Here is a 20,971-nt window from a genome sequence, read left to right on the forward strand (position 1 = left end):
CGGTGGTTCCGGAGCAAATCGCAGGTCGGGTTATTCACGTTTTATTATCTTTTTCAGGTCTATTTTACCAAAAAACCGCAAATAACTTGCAAAAAATTATTTGCAGTTTTTTTGGTATTCACGGCTATGTTCTGCCCACATCCCCCGCGAATACGGAGGGAAAAGTGTAGAATCAATGCATAGCAAGCCAATTCTAGAAAGCAAAGAATACTAATGAGGGAACTGGAACTGCTAGAAAACAGAGATAAGATACAAAAATAGTAAAGACACGTCAATATATTTTAACTGACAAATCTCTTCTTTCTCTTTAGGTTTCCAGCCAGGGCTGGCATTAGGGAGTGACAAAGAGGGCAAAATTCCCAGGACCCCATGCAATGGGAAGCCTCAAGCCTGTCTCCTACTGAGGAGGCACTGCATATAAATCTATACATTTTGGATATTCTGAAAACCCGATTGGCTGCAATGCTCTGAGGACAGGGTTGAAAAGCACTGCCCTAGTCATTCCTTATACCTCTTGCAGATGGGGCCTAGGTGTACAAGTCTTTACACTAAATGCTGCACACAACAAAAGGTAGACAAGTTATCTTAACTTAAAGGAAGATGGATGTGATATTTATTTATTTAAAAATAGCAACACAAAAAGGTTACTTTGGTAAATTTCTGAAGATTTGGAGACCATTAGCAGATTTTTGTAATGATTAATAACATTTTCCCATAATAAGAGATTTGTTAAGCGGGGATCTGGGTGGGTATTATTGTATTTACCTCATAATATGTATGAATTAATTAATGCATTTTGAAGTATTAGGTTAGATTTTCTGAAATAGGAAGGGAGGGCTTGGGGGGGTTATTTTATTTATATTTGTCATACATATTAAATGATTTACATATTATCTAAAACATTATAAAAATATGAATATGAATATGATATATTGTACTTAAAAGTATTCATGAAGGAAAATCAAGTGTGTGTTTATAAGATTATATGTATTTTTCCGATACACTTGTTGTAATATGAAAAAATGAATAAAGAAATTAAAAAAAAAATAAAAAAAATTTATATACTGCCTATATTCTAAGCAAATTCCAAAATGAAACATACATAAGCTATATAAGTTACAAATGAAAAAAACTAAGAAATTACAAACTTCCATTCACTCCAAAAGATGAAATAACAAGTTCCACTCACTCCGCACAAACAATCAATTCACTGCATATCAGGCTAGTTATGGCATAGACCAGGGATGTCAAAGTCCCTCCTCGAGGGCCGCAATCCAGTTGGGTTTTCAGGATTTCCCCAATGAATATGCATGAGATCTATTAACATACAATGAAAGCAGTGCATGCAAATAGATCTCATGCATATTCATTGGGGAAATCCTGAAAACCCAACTGGATTGCGGTCAAAACTGTATGCTTGCAGACTACAAAACCCAGTACAGAAACTGCTTATTTCATAAGGATCAACCATCTCCTAAACTGTATTGGCTCTACAAGTAAGCATCCACAAACTGCTTGGTTTTTAACAATTTCTTAAAACTGAAACGATCGATGCATAATCTTAGATGTCCCGACAACTTATTCCAGACACACTCCAGCAATCGAGAACATTTTCAATTTCGTGGCCACATATCTTACTTACACCTTCTTTTATTTTCACTAATACACTTCCCCCTCCGCATTCGCGGTAATAGGGGAACGGCAAGGCAGCGAATAGAGAAAAACCACAAATAACTTTTCGTATGTTATTTGCAGTTTTTCTGTAAAAAAAAACAAAAAAGACACAAAACCGTGAATAACCTGACCTGTTCCAGTGAGGAAAGTACAGCTGGGAGCAGCGGTTTCCTGTGACATAAATTTGGGGGCGGGGCATTCTATCGAAAAACTGCAAATAACTGAAACTGCGGACCACGAATATGGAGGGGTAAATATAATCTCAGTCCAACTTCTGATCTCAAAGCTCTGTTTGGTCTATAGATTTCCCAGGGAAACTGAAACCCATAGGGAGCTGATTTGATACAAAATCTGGTATACCAAAGAGAACACCTTATAGTGAACCCGTTGTTGCATAGGTAGCCAGTAAAGATATTTCAAGATTGGAATAATGTGTGCAATCTTTGTAACACCACTAATCAATCTAGCTGCCAAATTCATTAATAACTGCAAGGCTTTCAGCTTTGTGTTAGGTAGTCCTAAATAGAGTTATAATAATCCAACCTAGATAAAATCAGACATTAAACTACTCTGAAATCATATGATTATTCCTGTCCAAATCATTGGCTTTTTTATGCCAGATTTTTAACAGCTGGCCTGGTCACAAGCCTCTTCTGGTGGAATGATTGGTAAAGGGCATATTCTATATATGGTGCCTAAAATATACCCCCACCTCTTTTTACAAAAGTGCAGAAGAGATATTTAGCACCGGCTGGCGTGCTGAATGCTCTGCTCTGATGGTCAGAGTTCCTATGAGCTCTATCTCAGCATACCTCAAACAACTCCATTGGCTACCCATCCAGCCCAATGGAGGCCTGCAAGGCATCGGGAGGAAAATGGTACAGGGCAGTGAGGGCAGCTGGGTGCAGAGCCTGACAGGGAGGGAGCCTGGGTGCAGAACCTGGAAGGGGAGGGAGGGGGGCGCTGGGTGCAGATCCTGGCAGGGCAGGACACTTGAATATTAAGCCCCCATCTTATATTTGAGTCAATCATTTTACCTCCTTTTTGGGGGGAAAAATGAGGGGCTCGACTTAGATTCGAGTATTTACGGTATTTCAATTTAACATTTGACCTGTGGGAAAATAAAGTTCTCACATGAATTCTCGGATCCTGCAAGTCATAAGGTCGCATGAAATCTTCAATAGGTTCTCCCAGATTGTTGTTTAATAAATCACGAATCAGTTTATATCTACTTGGATCGAGAGAGCAGTGGACAGAAGACAGATTGCCATGGACTGACATATCAGGGACGGCATGACTTATCTCCCTAAGAAAAGAAAGGGCACCATTTAATATGTTCGACTTCAAACTTTATATCCATGAGCTTTTTTTCCCCCCCTCTTGATTCTTTCTTTATTAATCTTACATATAAAAACATATGATTGCAACACCTGCATTTGAAATATAAACCAAATAGACTGACTGGAGAACAGATTAGTGGTTCAGTTTTATCCAGTCCAAGGAAAGGAAGTAGTCTAATGATTACAGCACTGGACAGCAAATCTGGACACTGAGGTTTAAAAACCGCTGTGCCCACTAGCAGCTTTTGAGACCTTAGGCAAGTCATCATCTCTGGCTGCCTTATATATCTATTTAGATGGTAAGCTCTTTAGGCAAGGACTTGTACCTGTATGCAACTTCTTGGAGAGGGCTACACAAATTCTAAAATAAAATAGTCTTTTTCCTTGCTGTTTCAGACAAAGGAAAATTGTAACAACTTAGTCCTGGCTATATTTCTCATTTAGACCAAAATAATGCTACAATCAAACGTCTAAGTTTTAATTCCAGCAAAGTGTTTTGTGCACATTTTATTAAGTCTTGTCTTCTAAAATTACTTGATCACTACCCCTACTTCTAGAGCTCTGCAGCCAGTGGGATGCTCTACTTCCAATAAAGAAAAATTCTGCAACTTCCTACTATTCTCATGCCATAACCTGAATTATTGTCTTGCAAAGCTACACAGGTGCAGTTCTAATAATAATAATAATAACTTTATTCTTCTATACCGCCACAATCTTGCGACTTCTAGGCGGTTTACATTCAAGATTGCTGGACATTCAGCGATTTACAATATGTAGAAGGAGAATCTTGCTCTTCATGCCCCCTCTCATCAAATTTTCTTTAAAAATAAAAATCAAGGAGGCTTCTTCTAGATATTGGGCTTCATTATTCTTGTACCTATTATAGAGAACTGCCAAGGATCAAGCACAAGTGATATAGAGCCATTTCTTCCAAACTCAGTTTTGCTTAATTCATTACTTAGTTCTCTTTTGTATTTACTGTATATTTATCATCCATCTGCTATGTAGATCTCAACATTTAAAGCAAATGCAGGCAACTCTGGTCAAGGGGCCAAATCAGTAAGGTTTACAGGGTATGGATATAAGGACTATGAATCATGAGATTCCCATGCCTGCTGCCACAATCATATGCAAATCTCTTTAATGCATATTAATTAGGGTTATACAGAAAACCTAACCAGTTTGGGGCCCTTAAGGACCTGAGTTGCCCGCCCATGTTGTAAAACAACCCGGATGGGGGTGGCTTATAAAATTGCGTTAGAGATAATAAATAGAAATAAAACAAAAGATAGGAAAAATAAGGGGATACCTTTTTAACTGGATTAACAATACATTATTTTTGCAAGCTTTTGAATACAGATCAGATATGAGCAGAAGATGACAATATGTATCTGAAAAATTAGAGTATTCCAGTGACTGTAGAGCAGGGGTGTCAAAGTCCCTCCTCAAGGGCCGCAATCCAGTCGGGTTTTTAGGATTTCCCCAATGAATATGCATGAGATCTATTTGCATGCACTGCTTTCATTGTATGCTAATAGATCTCATGCATATTCATTGGGGAAATCCTGAAAACCCGATTGGATTGTGGCCCTCGAGGAGGGACTTTGACACCCCTGTTGTAGAGGGAATGATAGGAGTTTTGCACTCTTCCCCACCCTTACCTCTCTCTCGAGAATGTCACTGGAATGCTTTTATGTTTCAAGTATTTTAATAGTATCAACTTTTCTTCATACTTGACCTGAAAAAGGTGGTTCTGCCTTTAGAAGCTTGTCAAATACATTGCTAGTCCAATAAAACGGTGTTCCCTTATATTTCTCTCATTTCTTATATTTCTATTTATTATTTAAAACCCCCAGATATGTACACACAAACAAATGGGCAACAGAGAAACTTACCTGTCCAAGTTTCTCTCCACTTGCAATTTCAGTCGGCAGTTCTCGGTTAATAAGCTTCCCCCCCTCTGTCTAACAAAGAATGAGGGGAATATCAAATCGGTTCCCATCTTTTCAGCACCTTCGGGACATTCGCTAGAGTATCTTTCTGCAGCAAAGATGTCCATATCCTGAAGATCAACCACAATGCAGTCTAAAAGACAGACGTGAGCCTCTACAAAAACACAAGTCATGCACCATTAAAGGATGCTGTGAAAAGTAGCAAGAATAGATCACCAACAAGAATACAACCAATCTGGGAACACTAGGAACGCAAACATTTTACTGCATTTGATTCTATCATTCTGGCCCGCTGTCTTTATAAAACAGAAACTACAATTATATTTTTTAAAATAACTTTTCACCCTGGAATGACTTTGAGATCTTGATCCAGTAAGTTCACCACAAAACAAAATCTCTAAAAACAGTCCTCATCAAATTGTTTGCCTTCCCACCATTCCAAGATATTTCATTTATAATCTCTGGTGTTTCCATGTTAAATTTTCTCTCACCTGGGCTCTCATGGGTATTGGAGACAGGTGGGCTTGTCGGTTTTCCACGTGGTTTTGCAAACAGACTAAGAACAGGCTCGCTTTTTGGCCTGGTAATATTTATTTCTAATGTTGGCCTCATAAACAATCCTTCTGCCGACACTGTTTCTGCCTTAGACTGATCAGTACCTGCTTCATTTTTCGTGCTGCATTCGGATGTTCCTGCTGATGAGGATGACTTTCCAGAACCCTTTTAAATTAATTTGATGCAAGGATAAAAATAAATAAATGAACATGTCAGCTTGCAGTGAAGTACATCTCAGAATATACTTTTCTCAAAATTATGAGCCCAACATCCAAAAACATTTACACAGTCCCAACTCCAGATATCCTGGAAACGATCCTATTCCCATTTCTTACCAAACCTCTGGAATAGCCTACCTCCTCCTACCAGAGCCCTTAAAGGACTTCTTAACTTCAGAAAAGCTGTAAAAACCTACCTTTTTGCCTAGCCACTCCCTCAACTTTTCACCTGCGTCAGTAAGTAATCCTATATGAAGACATATAGCAACATATCCTATATTGTAACACTGTGAATGTAAACTATAAGGGATATAAATCTAAATAAATAAATGTTTTTCACTGAATTTTATAAATGGTGCTGAAAAATTGGCACTGACTACAAAACGTTAAATGCTATTCTACAAATGATGCTCAAAGTTATAGAAAAGTGCTTGGTGCTGGGAACTGTGTGGCGTAGTGGTTGGATCTACAGCCTCAGCACCCTGGGGTTGTGGGTTCAAACCCCGTGCTGCTCCTTGTGACCCTGGGCAAGTTACTCAGTCCTCCATAGCCCAGGTACGTTAGCTAGATTGTGAGCCCACCGGGACAGAGAGGGAAAATGCTTGAGTACCTGATTGTAAAACCGCTTAGATAACCTTGATAGGCGGTATATAAAATCCTAATAAACTTGAAACTTGAACTGCACCAGATGTTAGGCGTGACCATTTACACTAACTAAATAAACCCTGGTGTAAAGTTACATGTGGTTCACCCTGCTGAATACTGATCTCTATGAAATTTGTGATAATTTAAAAAGTTTTTTAAACAAAATTCAACCAATGTCAGATTTGTCAATGCGTTCAAGATCATTTGTATGATGATTTGGGGTCCATTGATTATTTATTCTAATGATCAGACATCTTAAACACCTCAGTATTGGACAAGATAGAGGGAGGTTGGGAGTATGAATGATAATAATTGATAATTGTTAATTATTAGTATATGGGAGGGAGGGGTGGGATTTTTTTATAGTTATGTATCTGGAAGATTACAAATAAGATTGTCAAGTGATAAATTAATATATTTCTGATGGATTATTGTACACTTGTTGTAATTTTTGAAAACGAATAAAGATTTATTAAAAAAAACAACAAGATCATTTGTATGAAACTAAAAAAAAAACAAAAAAAAAACTTTCGCACTTTAAAAAAAAAGGGAGTTACACTGAACTTGCTTAAGAGCACAGGAAAGTGCCTGGCACCATTTTCTCGTAAAGAAAGCATGGATATTTATAAAGATATCTTTATGGGGGTGGGAGGGATAATTCTTTTTGTGTGAAATTTGTAATATTTTCAAGTGGAAATGTATATTATAGTTTTAATCACTGGTCCTCCTCCACCACTCTACTGTATGTGCAAATCAACAATATATTTAAATATTGTGCAAAAATCGCAATCTGTCTATAATTTAATTATTTAAATAATAAAAAAATATGCAAAAGGCCACTTATCTTAGTGGTAACAAGCAGGTCATTACAAAAAGTTTGAATTCCATTTTTGTTTTGAATTTTGCTATTTTTGATTGTGGAATTTTGAATTATTGCTTTTTTATTTCGTTAAATCATAGGTATCCATGTCTTGCTTTGTTTAAAGTTTCCAGGATGGTCTCAGAAAATAAATAAAAAACAATTTAATTTCAGTAGTAAATTGGCCAGCACAATCTTTGCAATGCTTTTCAGATTAAAGCACTTTAGGAATAAAGAAAGACAGCAACTTTGTTTGACGTTTAAAGCATGCTCAAATTTTACACATCAAAACAATGAAATTCAAGTCCTGTGCATGGAAAAAGGGTACCAGATTAGTAATCCATCACTAAATTTACTACCGCCTTGAGCACCACTCAACCTTGCTACGCCACTGTCTCCAACCATTCATATGAATATCCAATTGTGATACACTGTATGAGGAGCAGACATTTTGTTTTCAAGTATTGAATGCAAAGTTGATTGAATGCTTCAGTAGTTAAAGCACCAGATCAGAAAGATATACAATATAGACAACTTCTTCTAACTCTGAATGAGGCATATAAAGGAGGAAAGAGTGGTTCGGTCATCGCATCCTAGTAGCCTAGGTCTCTCAGCTTTGTTGTATACACCATATTTAGACTGCTTAGAAAAGTTTATAGTCAGGCTTTAGACTCCTGCCACGTGGTCTTCATGCACTTTCTCCAATTTATATCTTTTGAAAGTGCTCTGTTGTGTTTGTTTTCCCTGTGGGATCTTCTTTAAAAGATCCGTTCATGTTACAAAAAGTTTTCAGGACGTGATGGTATTTCACTTACATCCCCACCCCTAACATAAGCAAGAAAACAAATTATACATGCATAACGGCCTCTGTTACTGAGAGGGTTTTTTCTGTATAAAGAAAATTGCTTGCAAACACAGACTTTAGAATAGATTATAAACACTGCAATCAAATGTAATCATATATAAATGGATGGTAATCACTTTTAAAGTCATCAATAGTAAGAATTTTCCTTGAATCCTGCTAGGATTAGTGGGTTATGTCCCATTACCAACAGATGACAGCAGTGACTAAAAACCCTTCAAGAGTCTAATAGACATCACCAGAAAACAAGTGGTTCAGCTAGGATCTTGTCAGTATGCTAATGAGAAAGCTATAAGTAATGGTAGAAACAAGTAAAATACTTGAGAAACAAATACCCTTCCAGGACATGAGATTATTTATAAAACAATGGCAGGCAAATAAACTAAAGATATCCCTAAATCCTCATTTATTCAGAGTAAATGTTTCAAAAAAAGATCTACTATTGAGCGAGTCCTAAATCACAAACACCACAATTCAAATCAAAGAGACAGGGTCTTTCTAAGACTGGATCAAAACTGTGCTTAAGTGAAGAAAAGACTTCGGATATAACACCAGCCTTCTCTTATGTCAGTAGACCAAAGGCAGGGGCTTTAGAACACTATCATTTGTCAAAAGAACTCCACTAAAGCTATATCCAGTTATAGAAAATGTACCCCGCTCCAAGGCAATGCAAAAAAAGGAGAAATTAGGTTCTTACCTGCTAATTTACTTTCTTTTAGCTTCTCCAGACCAGTAGAGGTTAACTTTACGATTGGGTATATATCTAATCATGACCAGCAGGTGGAGACTGAAAACAAAACTTTGGGACAGTATATCCTAGCCCCTCCTCTCTATTTCCCTCAGTCTGCCGAATAGCCAAGCAGAACCAAGAACTGGAAAACAACAGAGAGAAAAAACAATACTCCGAAAGGAGTAACAAATAACATACCCAAAAATGCTGTTGGAAAATGCAGAGGAGAAATTCCCGAAGGAAGAAGGTCCCCACAGCTCGCCAGCTAAGCCAGCCGAGCCACAGCCGCTGTTCTTCAATTCTCCCCGGCCCTAGAAAAATACTAGAACCCGCAGCAAAAACCAAAAACTGCCCGCGCAACAGCCCCAACAACAACAACAACAGACAGGGTGGGGACCTCTACTGGTCTGGAGAAGCTAAAAGAAAGTAAATTAGCAGGTAAGAACCTAATTTCTCCTTCTTTAGCACTCTCCAGACCAGTAGAGGTTAACTTTACGATTGGGACGTACCAAAGCAGTCCCTCTCACGGGCGGGACCCCCGAAGGGCCGATACCAGAACACGCTCACCGAACACCGCGTCCCGACGCGCCTGAACATCTACCCGATAATGCCGAACAAATGAATGCAAGGAGGACCAAACCGCAGCCTTACAAATATCCACCGGAGGCACGAGCGACGACTCAGCCCAAGAAGCCGCCTGACCCCTAGTGGAATGAGCCTTGAGAAACTCCGGAACCGGCTTCTTACTCAGAAGATAAGCGGAAGCAATCATCTCCTTGATCCAACGCGCAATAGTAGCCTTAGAAGCGCCAGCCCCCCGACGAGGACCCGCCAGAAGCACAAAGAGATGATCGGAGCTCCGAAAATCCCGGGTCCGCTGCACATAAGCATGGAGGACCCGACCGACATCCAACTTGCGCAGCTGTCGTTGCTCAGAAGAACCCTCCCGACTACCCAAGACCGGGAGGACCACCGATTGATTGACATGAAAAGGAGAAACTACCTTCGGCAGAAAGGAAGGAACAGGCCGCAAAACAACCCGCTCCTTCGAAAACTCCAGGAAGGGAGCCCTACAAGAGAAAGCCTGTAGCTCAGACACCCGTCTAGCGGAAGTAATGGCCACCAAAAAGACCGACTTCAGCGTAAGGTCCTTCAACGAACAGCCATCCAACGGCTCGAAAGGAGGGCGCACTAGAACAGAGAGAACCAGATTGAGATCCCAAGAGGGAATCGAGGGCCTTATGGGAGGCCTGATCAACTTGGCCGCCCTAAGAAAGCGAATCACATCAGGAATGGCTGACAAACGCTGACCTGTCACCAGCCCCCGAAAAGCCGACAGGGCCGCCAGATGAACCCGAAGAGAAGACCAGGCCAGGCCCCTATCCAGGCCATCCTGCAAAAACTCTAGAATGTTAGGCAGAGAAGCGCGAAAGGAGACCACTCCCCGCGCTCGGCACCATTCCTCAAAAAGACGCCAAACCCGTACATAAGCCCGAGAGGTAGAAAGCCTCCGGGACCCCAAAAGTGTAGAGATCACCTTGTCGGAATATCCCTTCTTACTCAGGCGGCCCCTTTCAAGAGCCAAGCCGTAAGACAAAAGGGAGACGGGTCGAACATGGGAATGGGACCCTGCGTCAGAAGATCGCACTCGAGAGGCAGAGGAAGAGGATCCGCCACCAGATGCCTCACCAGATCCGCATACCACGGACGACGAGGCCAATCCGGAGCCACCAAGACCACCAGCCCCGGATGGCGAACAATGCGAAGCAGTACTCTGCCTACTAATGGCCACGGAGGGAACACATACAACAGCCCCTCCGTTGGCCACGGTTGGACCAGAGCATCCAGACCCTCGGCCAGACCGTCCCTGCGACGACTGAAGAAGCGGGGTACTTTGGCGTTGCCACTTGTAGCCATCAGATCCATCAGGGGCTGCCCCCAAGCACGCACTAGCAACTGAAACGCCTCGGCGCCGAGACACCACTCTCCCGGATCCAAGAAGTGACGACTGAGGAAGTCCGCCTGAACGTTTTCTACCCCGGCAATGTGAGAGGCCGAGAGGTCCAGAAGATGCGACTCCGCCCAAACCATGAGCCGAGCCGCCTCCTGCGCCACCAGAGTGCTCTTGGTGCCCCCCTGACGATTGACATAAGCCACCGCCGTGGCATTGTCCGACAGGACTCTGACCGACTTGCCCAACAAAAGGGAGTGGAAAGCCAACAGCGCTAGCCGGACCGCCCTGGTCTCCAACACGTTGATCGACCAGGAGGCCTCCTCCGTGGACCAGGTTCCCTGAGCTGAGTGACCCAGACACTGGGCCCCCCAACCCAGGAGACTCGCATCCGTAAGGAGCACCGTCCACTGCGGAAGATCCAGACCCACCCCCTGAACTAGGTGAGGGGTCCGGAGCCACCAACGCAGACTGCAGCGCGCCAAGCCTCGCAGGGGAACCGGAACATCCATCCCGTGCCTCTGGGGAGACCACCTCCGGAGCAGAGCATACTGGAGAGGACGCATGTGGGCCCGCGCCCACCTCACCACGTCCAGGGACGCCGCCATCGACCCCAGGACCTGGAGGAAATCTCGCGCCCGAGGACACCGGGACGCCAAAAGCAGGCGAATCTGAGACTGCAATTTGCTCACCCGGGCCTCTGGGAGGAAGACCTTCCCCAAGGAGGTGTCGAACAGCACCCCGAGGTACTCCAGACGCTGAGCCGGAACCAACCGACTCTTGGAAAGGTTGACCACCCAGCCCAGCGACCGGAGAAACTCCACCACCCGAGCCGTAACCCGGGAGCTTTCCTGCAACGACTTGGCCCGAATTAACCAGTCGTCCAGGTAGGGGTGTACCAGGATGCCCTCCGACCGCAAGGCTGCCGCGACGACCACCATCACCTTGGTGAACGTCCGGGGAGCCGTGGCCAGCCCAAAGGGAAGCGCACAGAACTGATAGTGCCGACCCAAGATCGCAAAGCGCAGGAAACGCTGATGAGAGGTCCGAATAGGAACATGCAAGTAGGCCTCCGTCAGATCGAGAGAAGTGAGAAACTCCCCCGGCTGAACCGCCAGAATGACCGACCGCAGCGTTTCCATACGGAAAGAGGGAACCTTGAGAGCCCTGTTGACCCCTTTCAAATCGAGGATGGGCCGAAAAGTCCCCTCCTTCTTGGGCACCACAAAGTAAATGGAGTACCTGCCCGTGCCCCACTCCGGGGGGGGCACTGGAACTACTGCCCTGAGATCTAGCAAGCGCTGAAGGGTCTGGCGAAACGCCAGCGTCTTCCCAGGAGTCTGACACGGAGAAGCGAGGAAAAAATCCGGCAGAGAGCGGGCGAACTCCAGGGCATAACCGTCCCGCACCACCTCCAGGACCCACTGATCGGACGTGATCTCGGCCCATTTGGGAAAAAAGTCGCGCAGCCGGGCCCCCACCGGAACCAAGGGGGGCGCCGGCAAGGCGTCATTGTGCAGGACGGGAAGCGGGGGAACCGGCGGAGGGATTCCCTGCCCCCCGACGGGCCCCCCGAAAGGGCTGCATGCGCTGGAAGAACCTACCCCGGGAAAACCCCGGAGACTGGAAAGAAGCAGCCCCACGCCCAGGGCGATACTTGCGAAATTCCCGCAAACGCCCCCGGGCCGCACCACCCCGAGACACCGGGCGGGCACGGTCCTCCGGCAAACGGGGAACTTTCGAGTCCGACAGAGTCTGAATCAACTTATCCAAGTCCTCTCCAAATAAAAACGACCCCCGAAAGGGAAATTTAGTAAGCTTAGCTTTGGACGCAGCATCCGCCGCCCAAGCGCGCAGCCACAACACACGCCTTGCGGCCACGCCAAAAGCCATGGACTTAGCCGAGATCCGCACCAAGTCATACAGAGCATCCGAGAGGAATGAGGCAGCCATCTCAATCTTCGCTACCTCCTGATCCACCAGAGACCAGTCGTCAGACTCTCGATCCAAGACCCGCTCCGCCCACCGAAACACGGCGCGAGCGACCAGTCCCCCACAAATAGCCGCCTGGACCCCAAAGGCAGAGACTTGGAAATTTTGCTTAAGGATGGTCTCCAATTTGCGCTCCTCAGAGTCCCGCAAGGCAGAACCGCCCTCAACAGGCACGGTATGCCGCTTGGAAATAGCCGAGACCACCGCATCCACGACTGGCGAAGCTAACGTAGCCCGATCCCCTTCAGGAATGGGATACAGGCGAGCCATGCTGCGCGCCAGCCGAAACGGCGTCTCCGGCGTTTTCCACTGCTCAAGAATAATATCCCGAATATCCTGATGCATAGGAAAAGAGCGGGAAACGGAACGGATCCCTCGTAACAGAGGGTCCCCCACACGCGGAGTCTCCGGCGGCGCGTCCTCAAAACGCAAAGCCGAAGAAACCTGTTGAATAAGGTCAGGCAGCTCATCTCTCTGAAAAAGGCGCACCACGGACGCCTCGTCACTGGAGAACGGGAAACCCGACAACCCGCCGCCAGCTTCCGTCCCCTCCAGAGGGTCCTGGAATTCCTCAGAAGGGTCCAGGTCCTCCTCCAGACCGACACGTTCCTCCGACCACAAATCCTCGTCCCACGACACCCGCGGACGCTTGGACAAGAGAGGCGGCGGAGGGGACGTCACGTCAGACGAGAGAGGCAAAGCCGCAGGGAGCGCGGAGGAAACCCCACCCCCCGAGACCCCCTGGGCGCAACCGGGACCCCCAGCCGCCTGAAAATAGGCTTTGCATAATGAAAAGAAAAAATCAGGGGAAAAACCCCCCGAGGGTCCCAAGGGACTCCCTGCCACAGCAGGGGACCCAGCAGAAACCTGCCCCTGCTTAGCCAAAACAGGGGGAAGGTCACCTGAGGTGGAAGACAAAATGGAGGGGCCAGACAGAGAAGATGGCGTCTTTCCCGCCAAAACAGCTCCCTCCATAGCCTGCAGCGGCTGAGAGACCTGAAAAGTCTCAGCCGCTAAAACAGGCAAGCCGGCATCAGCTGTCAAAATATCAGCTGAGAGGGAATCCTCTAAAACCCGACCGTCGGCGGCTCGGGGAATCCCTCCGTGGGCGGACGGAGAAGACCGGGCTTCTCCACCGTTCCCTGCCGACTCGCGAGGCACCATCGGCGGGGAGCTCTGGGCGCCTGCAGCCGCTGCCGACGGAGCTCCTCCACCGCACCGGCCTGAACACCGCTTGCACAGGCCGGCCGCGAGTGCCTCGCGTCTGGAGCACAATGAGCACTTTTTCCCTTTAGAAGTGCTCATTGCTCCATACGCGACCTAGCTGTAAAAAAGTGCCGGTTAGTTGAAAAAATACAGTAAAATACAGTTTTCTTAAAGGGATACAACCCTCCAGACCAGCACTACCTCAGGATTTTTTTTTTTTTTTTTACAGAACAGACTCCACAGGCTCTCGAAGCAATATGCCTTGCTTGATTTAGGGGGCAAGGCTTACTGCTGAGGCTCCTCTAAAAAAATATGGGGAGGGGGAGGAAGTGGGGGGAGGGACCCCGCTCGTGACCCGCCGGGTTTGACACCCCCGAGGTCGGACGAACCCCCAAACAGAGTCCGTCCAAGCTCCGTCCGGCTAAAAACAGGGACAATAAACCTCTAAACAAATTCCAACAGCCCTACCAAGTGAGATGGGTACAGATCACTCAACACCTGCTGGAGACTGAAAGAAGACTGAGGGAAATAGAGAGGAGGGGCTAGGATATACTGTCCCAAAGTTTTGTTTTCAGTCTCCACCTGCTGGTCATGATTAGATATATACCCAATCGTAAAGTTAACCTCTACTGGTCTGGAGAGTGCTAAAGAAGTGGTAGTTATACACTTATCTTCAACACCATTCTTCAGATGTCATGCTAATCGGACACCTATTTTGTCGAATGACCCCACAGGGAAATCCCTGTTTCGATTCTGCTGCGTCAGGGGGAACTCCTGCTACTTCACATTAGCTCTGCTCTGGAGAAAATGACACTCGAGACTAAGAGACACCAGCCTTCTTAAAGTCATACAAAGCCTCACCTCCTTTTTTTCCCCAACCAATCAATCGCTGCTTTCACATATTTAGCCCAGTTGGTTCCAGTCTATAAACGAAAAATCCATTTCTGCTCCCGTTATTGCAAAATCTTCTTGAAGTCTCCTTGACTTTGGGACAAACTAACCCATTCCAAAACTATACACCGGACAGACTTAAATGTGTGCGACTGCTGAAGGCAGTATGTTACCATAGGAGCTTCAACTTTACCATTCTTCAAACACAAACGATGTTCTATTAATCCCGTTTTAAGCGCCCGGGAAGTCTGCCAATATAGCATAAATTACATGGACATTGGATTAAATATATTATTCCTCTTGATTCACAGGAAGATTCACTCTTCAACATATATGTTCTACCTGCCACATCAGATGTAAAGGTAGCAACTTCCATCATAATCAAACACACTGGGCATTTCCCGCACTTTTTGGGGCCTTCAGTTCCTCCCTGAACAAAAAAGAAATAAACATTAACCTCCCTGGATCCAATGGAAAAACTGCCCAAAAAATGGAAGGAATGGGGATTTCTCCCAAATGCTGCTGTTCAAAAGAGGATGGCTCTGTTCACAGAAAAAAGATGATTTTAAAACTACACACTAATTTGTGCAGCTCCTCCCTTATGCTGCAAGAGATCTGTGAAATTCCCTGTTTTTTATGTATGTAGACAGCTGCTGCAGTAAATTAATCCCTCTACTTGACACGGCTGACAAACTTTTTTTTTTTTTTTATGAATTAACTATATTTCCTTAGCAAGGGAATAGAGTTAAGGAAGCCCAGAATAAAATTATTATTCTGCTTTTTTTTTTTTTTAAAGAAATTCTTCAGAGGGAGAAAAGAGGGAGTGGGATACCCCCTTCTGGCCAGCCTCTATAGGAACCTATGCCAGATAGCCTTGCTAAGCAAAGTCCTCAAGACAAGGCTTAAGGCTATGAAGGGACAGCCAACTCCCCCCAGGCTGAACTACGATAAAGATCTCAATCTGACTCCTCTAAGTCTACACCAGCTAATCCCAATGACTGGATACAGGCTGTAACGTGCATCCAGGGGAGTCAGGCCTGTTACCACAAATATCCTGCTGTACCAGCTTGACCTGCACCATCTGCTGGAGGGCAGAAAAATACTGACAGGATCATTGGCTGCACCATGCGTTATACTGGTGATAGCATCAGAATTTCCAATGTTTTTTTTCTGTCACCATCTGCTGATAGGGCGACATAACCCACTAGCCTATACTGGTCTAGCAGGAATCAGTCCTTATGGAATTCCATAAAATAATGATATCAGAGCTGTTCTATGTTGAGCTTTACTTTCAAAAGAACTCAAACCATAGACAGACCATACAAACTGTGGCTATTATTACTTAATGACCACTGAGCTAAATTTAAAAATAACCTTAAAGTGATTGTCAAATTCCATAGTGAACTTGAAACACCTCTGCACACCACTGTCATAGTACCTCAATCAGAATGGAATCCTTGTACGAAGAGCAACGCAAAACTAAATCCTCAACAACGAAAAACAAGAACAACAACATTGGAAGGTTATCACTTTGTAAGTAGTGTGATCAAGTATACTATTACTAAGATGAAACAATTGTTAGGATGACAAATAGGCCAATAGTCAACGATACTTAGATGAAGTACCAATGACTGGAGCTATATCTAAATTTTCAGTGACCTTCTGATCTGGCACTGAATATTCAGGTATAACTTTAATTGCAGCCTCTGGCATTAAACACTGGCCATCTCAGCTGAAAATGGGCTGAGTGTAAATAATGAGAAAACCAAAAAAACTCTGTAGAGTGACGATGTTCCTAAATGGACTTTATTTGAAAATGTCAAAGTTCCAAAGGTACACTGAAATCATCCACATAAGAGCCTTAAAGGACCTAGTCCGCTAGGGATACAGGACCCAACAGTCTGCGTTTCGACAAAAAGTCTTCTTCAGGGGTCTCTATAAAGGTGAATACGTGGGAAACAATTGTGTGGTGAGCCAGAAGTGAGACACTGCTTGCAATATCTTTGCCTTGAATTTTAGACCAAAAAACAGTATCTTTGCCTTGAACAATATATTTGCCTTGAATTTTAGACCAAAAAACAAAAGGAATTGACCCCAAAATATCCACAAAGAAGAAAATCCAGAGAAAACCAAAAAAACTCTGTGGAGTGACGATGTTCCCAAATGGACTTTATTAGAAAGTGTCAAAGTTCCAAAGGTACACTGAAATCATCCACATAAAATAATTCCATCCACATAAAAATATATCATCCACATAAGAGCCTTAAAGGACCTAGTCTGCTAGGTATACAAGACCCAACACCGTCCGCGTTTCGACAAAAAGTCTTCTTCAAATGCAAGCAGTATCTCACTTTCAGCTCACCACACAATTATTTCCCACGTCACCTTTATAGGACCCAGGGACCCCTGAAAAAGACTTTTTGTCGAAACGCGGACAGTATTGGGTCCTGTATCCCTAGCAGACTAGGTCTTTTAAGGCTTTTATGTGGATAACCTATTTTTATGTGGATGAAATTATTTTATGTGGATGATTTCAGTGTACCTTTGGAACTCTGACACTTTCAAATAAAGTCCATTTAGGAACATCATCACTCCACAGAGGTTTTTTTTGTTTTCTCTGGATTTTCTTCTTTGTGGATATTTTGGGGTCAATTCTTTTTGTTTTTTTCAAGCCTTAAAAGTAGCCAGCCTCCTCATCGGCTTCTGAATTAATTTTCCTCAATGTTTTTAAATATTTAAAAATACTTAAAGCCAATAAAAAAACATTGAGGAAGATTAATTCAAAGGCCGATGAGGAGGCTGGCTACTTTTAAGGCTTGAGCATTACATGAAATATGATGTTGACGTGTAGCTGCTGAAACTATGTATGAAAGTTTGAAATAAAATTTTTTTTATTTTTCAAATGTTTTGAGCATACGAGAACTAATTGCTAATAAGTGATATAAGTGAAATTAAGAACATCAAGATAGAGGAGAGTGTGGCGTTTGTTGTTTTTTCAATATTGAGTATTGCCATCACTCAGAAGAATTATTATTAAAGCCATTAATCTAGTGGTTTAATATTTAAAAGTATGATGTCCAATTATGCATTTCTGCAAGAGTATTCTGGGAGGTATGGCATTGAGGTGTTCATGATTTTCGAGTTCATCAAAATCTGTTTAACATGGATGTTATCTGTAATCTGCTTTGCTCTGAGCATAAGTATGAGACATTAAATTAGTTGCTCAGGTGCGAGAGAGAGAAAGAGCAGGGAAGTAAACGATGGTTCAGTGGTTAGGACTAAAGGTGGGGGACGTTAGGTGGAGGAGAAGAACAGAAGCACAGAAAAGAACTTGCTAGACATGGTCCAATTTCACATGTTACTAGGACTCCAGCAGTTCCTTAGCTCCTTCTAAGTGACATACCCTCTCCCCTCCATCTTATTAGCTGTGCTCTTCACTTTCACTAAGGCAGTGGGAGAACACAGTTGAGAAGAAGGGTAGGGTCTGAGTGACATGAAATATTGTGCTTTTCGGTTGAAGCTGGAAGATTCTTGGTTTGGGCCGACTGGAAAATCCAGATATTCTCTCTGCCAACATTTACTATGTTACTAAACTGCCACTTATACCTACTACAGATACAGTAACGAAGATCATTTAATTCCACACATTTTTCTTGGTTTTAGATCCTGTATGTTGATAAGACTACCTTCCCTCTGAATGGAAGTTATAGCAGACCTGCCCCATTTCCAAGATATGTATAGATTCATACCTATCCCAACTACGCTCCCTTTTCCAGTCACAAAATACAGAGCAAGATCCTTGAATTTTTCCTACCTTGTCTTGCAATGAGAAGGTACCCGGGCTACCTGCAAATATAAACTTGTTCTTGACTTTTAGTTTTCCAAGATTAGCCACAATCAGGCTATTGGATCTGGAACTTTCTGGGATGAGTAGTACAGGAGCACCAGCTTCTATATCCAGGAGAATACGGGATGCTCTCTGAGCTTTATCTGTCACCTAAGAAGATATAAATAAGTATTGGCTCAAACAGTCAGTAGATCGGGGTGGGTTACAACGGTCTTGACCCAACCAACCTTTTGCTCTGTGCGAGCTACTATGGAATTTGGAGGTAGATGTAATGGTTAGTTGAGGCCACAACTGGTAAAAAGGAGACACAGGATGGTGGATAGCGGCAGCATTACAGTTCATGTTACTCATGGGCCTACAGCCATGGCATAGCAGGCAAGGTGGTGTGGGGATACGGGCATGTTTTCCCACTATTAAAATGGGGTCACGACTGTACAGTAACTTGCTTTGAGCTTAGGTTTGAATGGGCAAGTCATCAGTCCAAACTCCAAATCTGCCATGGGTTTGAATGGAATGTGCTTCCTATATTGTTCCCCCAGTTACTCAGATCAAAAACCTGATGCAACTAATGGAGGGAACCCCACCTCCGAGGTCTTTTCAGTTGCTGGATCTAGAGCAGTGTGTCGCAAACTTTTTCAAGCCGCGGCACACTAAACTCAGGGCCACGGTAGAAGGGCCTCAGGGTATTCGCGGATGTCAACATGATGACGTCATACGCTTGTGTGACATCCGCACATGCGCGGAGATCCTCTAGGAGGGACCTTGAGCTTGCTCAACCTGAAAATGGTACACCAGTGGAAGGGGAGTGGGGGTGTGCAGGGAGGAAGAGAAGTGCTGGCCGACTGCCGCGAGAGGCACGTTCTGTAGGTAATCAGCTGGCATCTTGCAGCACACCCGGAATCTCACTGTCGCACACAGTTTGCAATACACTGATCTAAAGTATAAGCTTATGGAGCCTGTGCTGACTCATCTGTCCTCCCTTCTCCCCCTAGGCTCAATCTCACCCCATCACATGAAAAGGTCAGAATGAACACTGTAGCCTCCATTTATGTTTTCTTCTATACTCTAAAAAATTGAATTGTAGTTCTACCCTTCTTTCCTAATGTATCTATTAGTCTGTAAGTCTGTCAGTTTAACCTATTATATTTAATAATTAATTAGTATATGCTTATACTTTTTAAAATTTGTAATTCGTTTAGTAAATTAAATAAGCGATTCATCAAACCAAAATGAAAACTTGAAACCGTCTGTGTAGGCAGGATGGAATAAAAAAACATATTTCTTAGTCTAAGAAGCAAATGCACTGGATTTTCATCCTACATGCAAATATAAAATTTTGAATAGTCAAACAAGAGCCTGCATTACAGTCTTCTTTACTAATCACCAGAGCAAATAACTAGCCTGAATTTATAAATAACTTACTTATCCCATATAATCTAACTAGGACTTTAAGATCTACAGCTCACAACCTTCTTACCATTCCCTCATTGAAACATATCAGTACAACGAGGACTATAAATTTGAAATTTGAATTTATTTTGTAAGTTTCTTCTATCTAAATTATAATATGTACATCGCCTAGAAATTGTAATAGGCGATTCATCAAAAATTAAATAAACTTGAAAATAAAAAATAAAACTTGAAACTTGACTACAATTTTCTCCGTTAGTGTCCCCTTTCTTTGGAACAGTATCCCAAATTACTTGCACAAAATAACAACACTTGCCAATTTTAAGGTGAAGTTAAAGACATTTCTCTTCCTTGATGCTTTTGTAACTTAAACTGTCCTTTTAAGGATGACTTAGACTCAAGAAAGGTTTGTACCTTCAGTTCCCCCTCCCTTTGTTATTCTTTCCCTTGAATGTTCTCTTTCTATCTGTCAATTGTAGTTCTAACCCTTCTTCCCTTTTCTTCCCGTTCGTCAATGTCTTTAAAAATTGTCATTTCCCCTGGTTTGTCTTTGTTTATATTGTATTTTAATTGGCGCTTTGTTTTGGCGTTTTTTGTACACCGCCTAGAAGGTTTGATTGGGCGGTATAAGAAATTTTAAATAAACTTGAAACTTGAATCACTATCTGCAGTCATTTGAGACTGGAAGATATTAAATAATTACAGCTGTGTATCATTAAAGAGTTGACAATGCCTTTCATCGGCTCCATATTAGTGAAACCAGATTACAATGAACTGACCGGCAAGCTGAGAGGCAGAGTAGGGTGGTGTGGAAATAAAATCGGACGTCAGATTAAACA

General features: G+C 43.5%; 1 protein-coding gene across 15 annotated transcripts in view; it reads right to left on the reverse strand.

The window, feature by feature from the left end:
* VPS13D (vacuolar protein sorting 13 homolog D) overlaps positions 1-20,971 on the reverse strand; it is a 301,308-nt gene that overhangs the window by 216,421 nt on the left and 63,916 nt on the right. For all 15 annotated transcript variants that reach the window (XM_033922659.1, XM_033922651.1, XM_033922648.1 and 12 more), the window contains 4 exons: positions 18,690-18,872; positions 5,458-5,686; positions 4,910-5,120; positions 2,809-2,980 (listed from right to left, as the gene is read on the reverse strand). In XM_033922659.1, the coding sequence (XP_033778550.1) occupies positions 2,809-2,980; positions 4,910-5,120; positions 5,458-5,686; positions 18,690-18,872 (795 nt within the window). The remainder of the gene's footprint in view (positions 1-2,808; positions 2,981-4,909; positions 5,121-5,457; positions 5,687-18,689; positions 18,873-20,971) is intronic.

The sequence above is a fragment of the Geotrypetes seraphini genome, chromosome 15 (assembly GCF_902459505.1).
Source record: "Geotrypetes seraphini chromosome 15, aGeoSer1.1, whole genome shotgun sequence".
Taxonomy (NCBI): domain Eukaryota; kingdom Metazoa; phylum Chordata; class Amphibia; order Gymnophiona; family Dermophiidae; genus Geotrypetes; species Geotrypetes seraphini.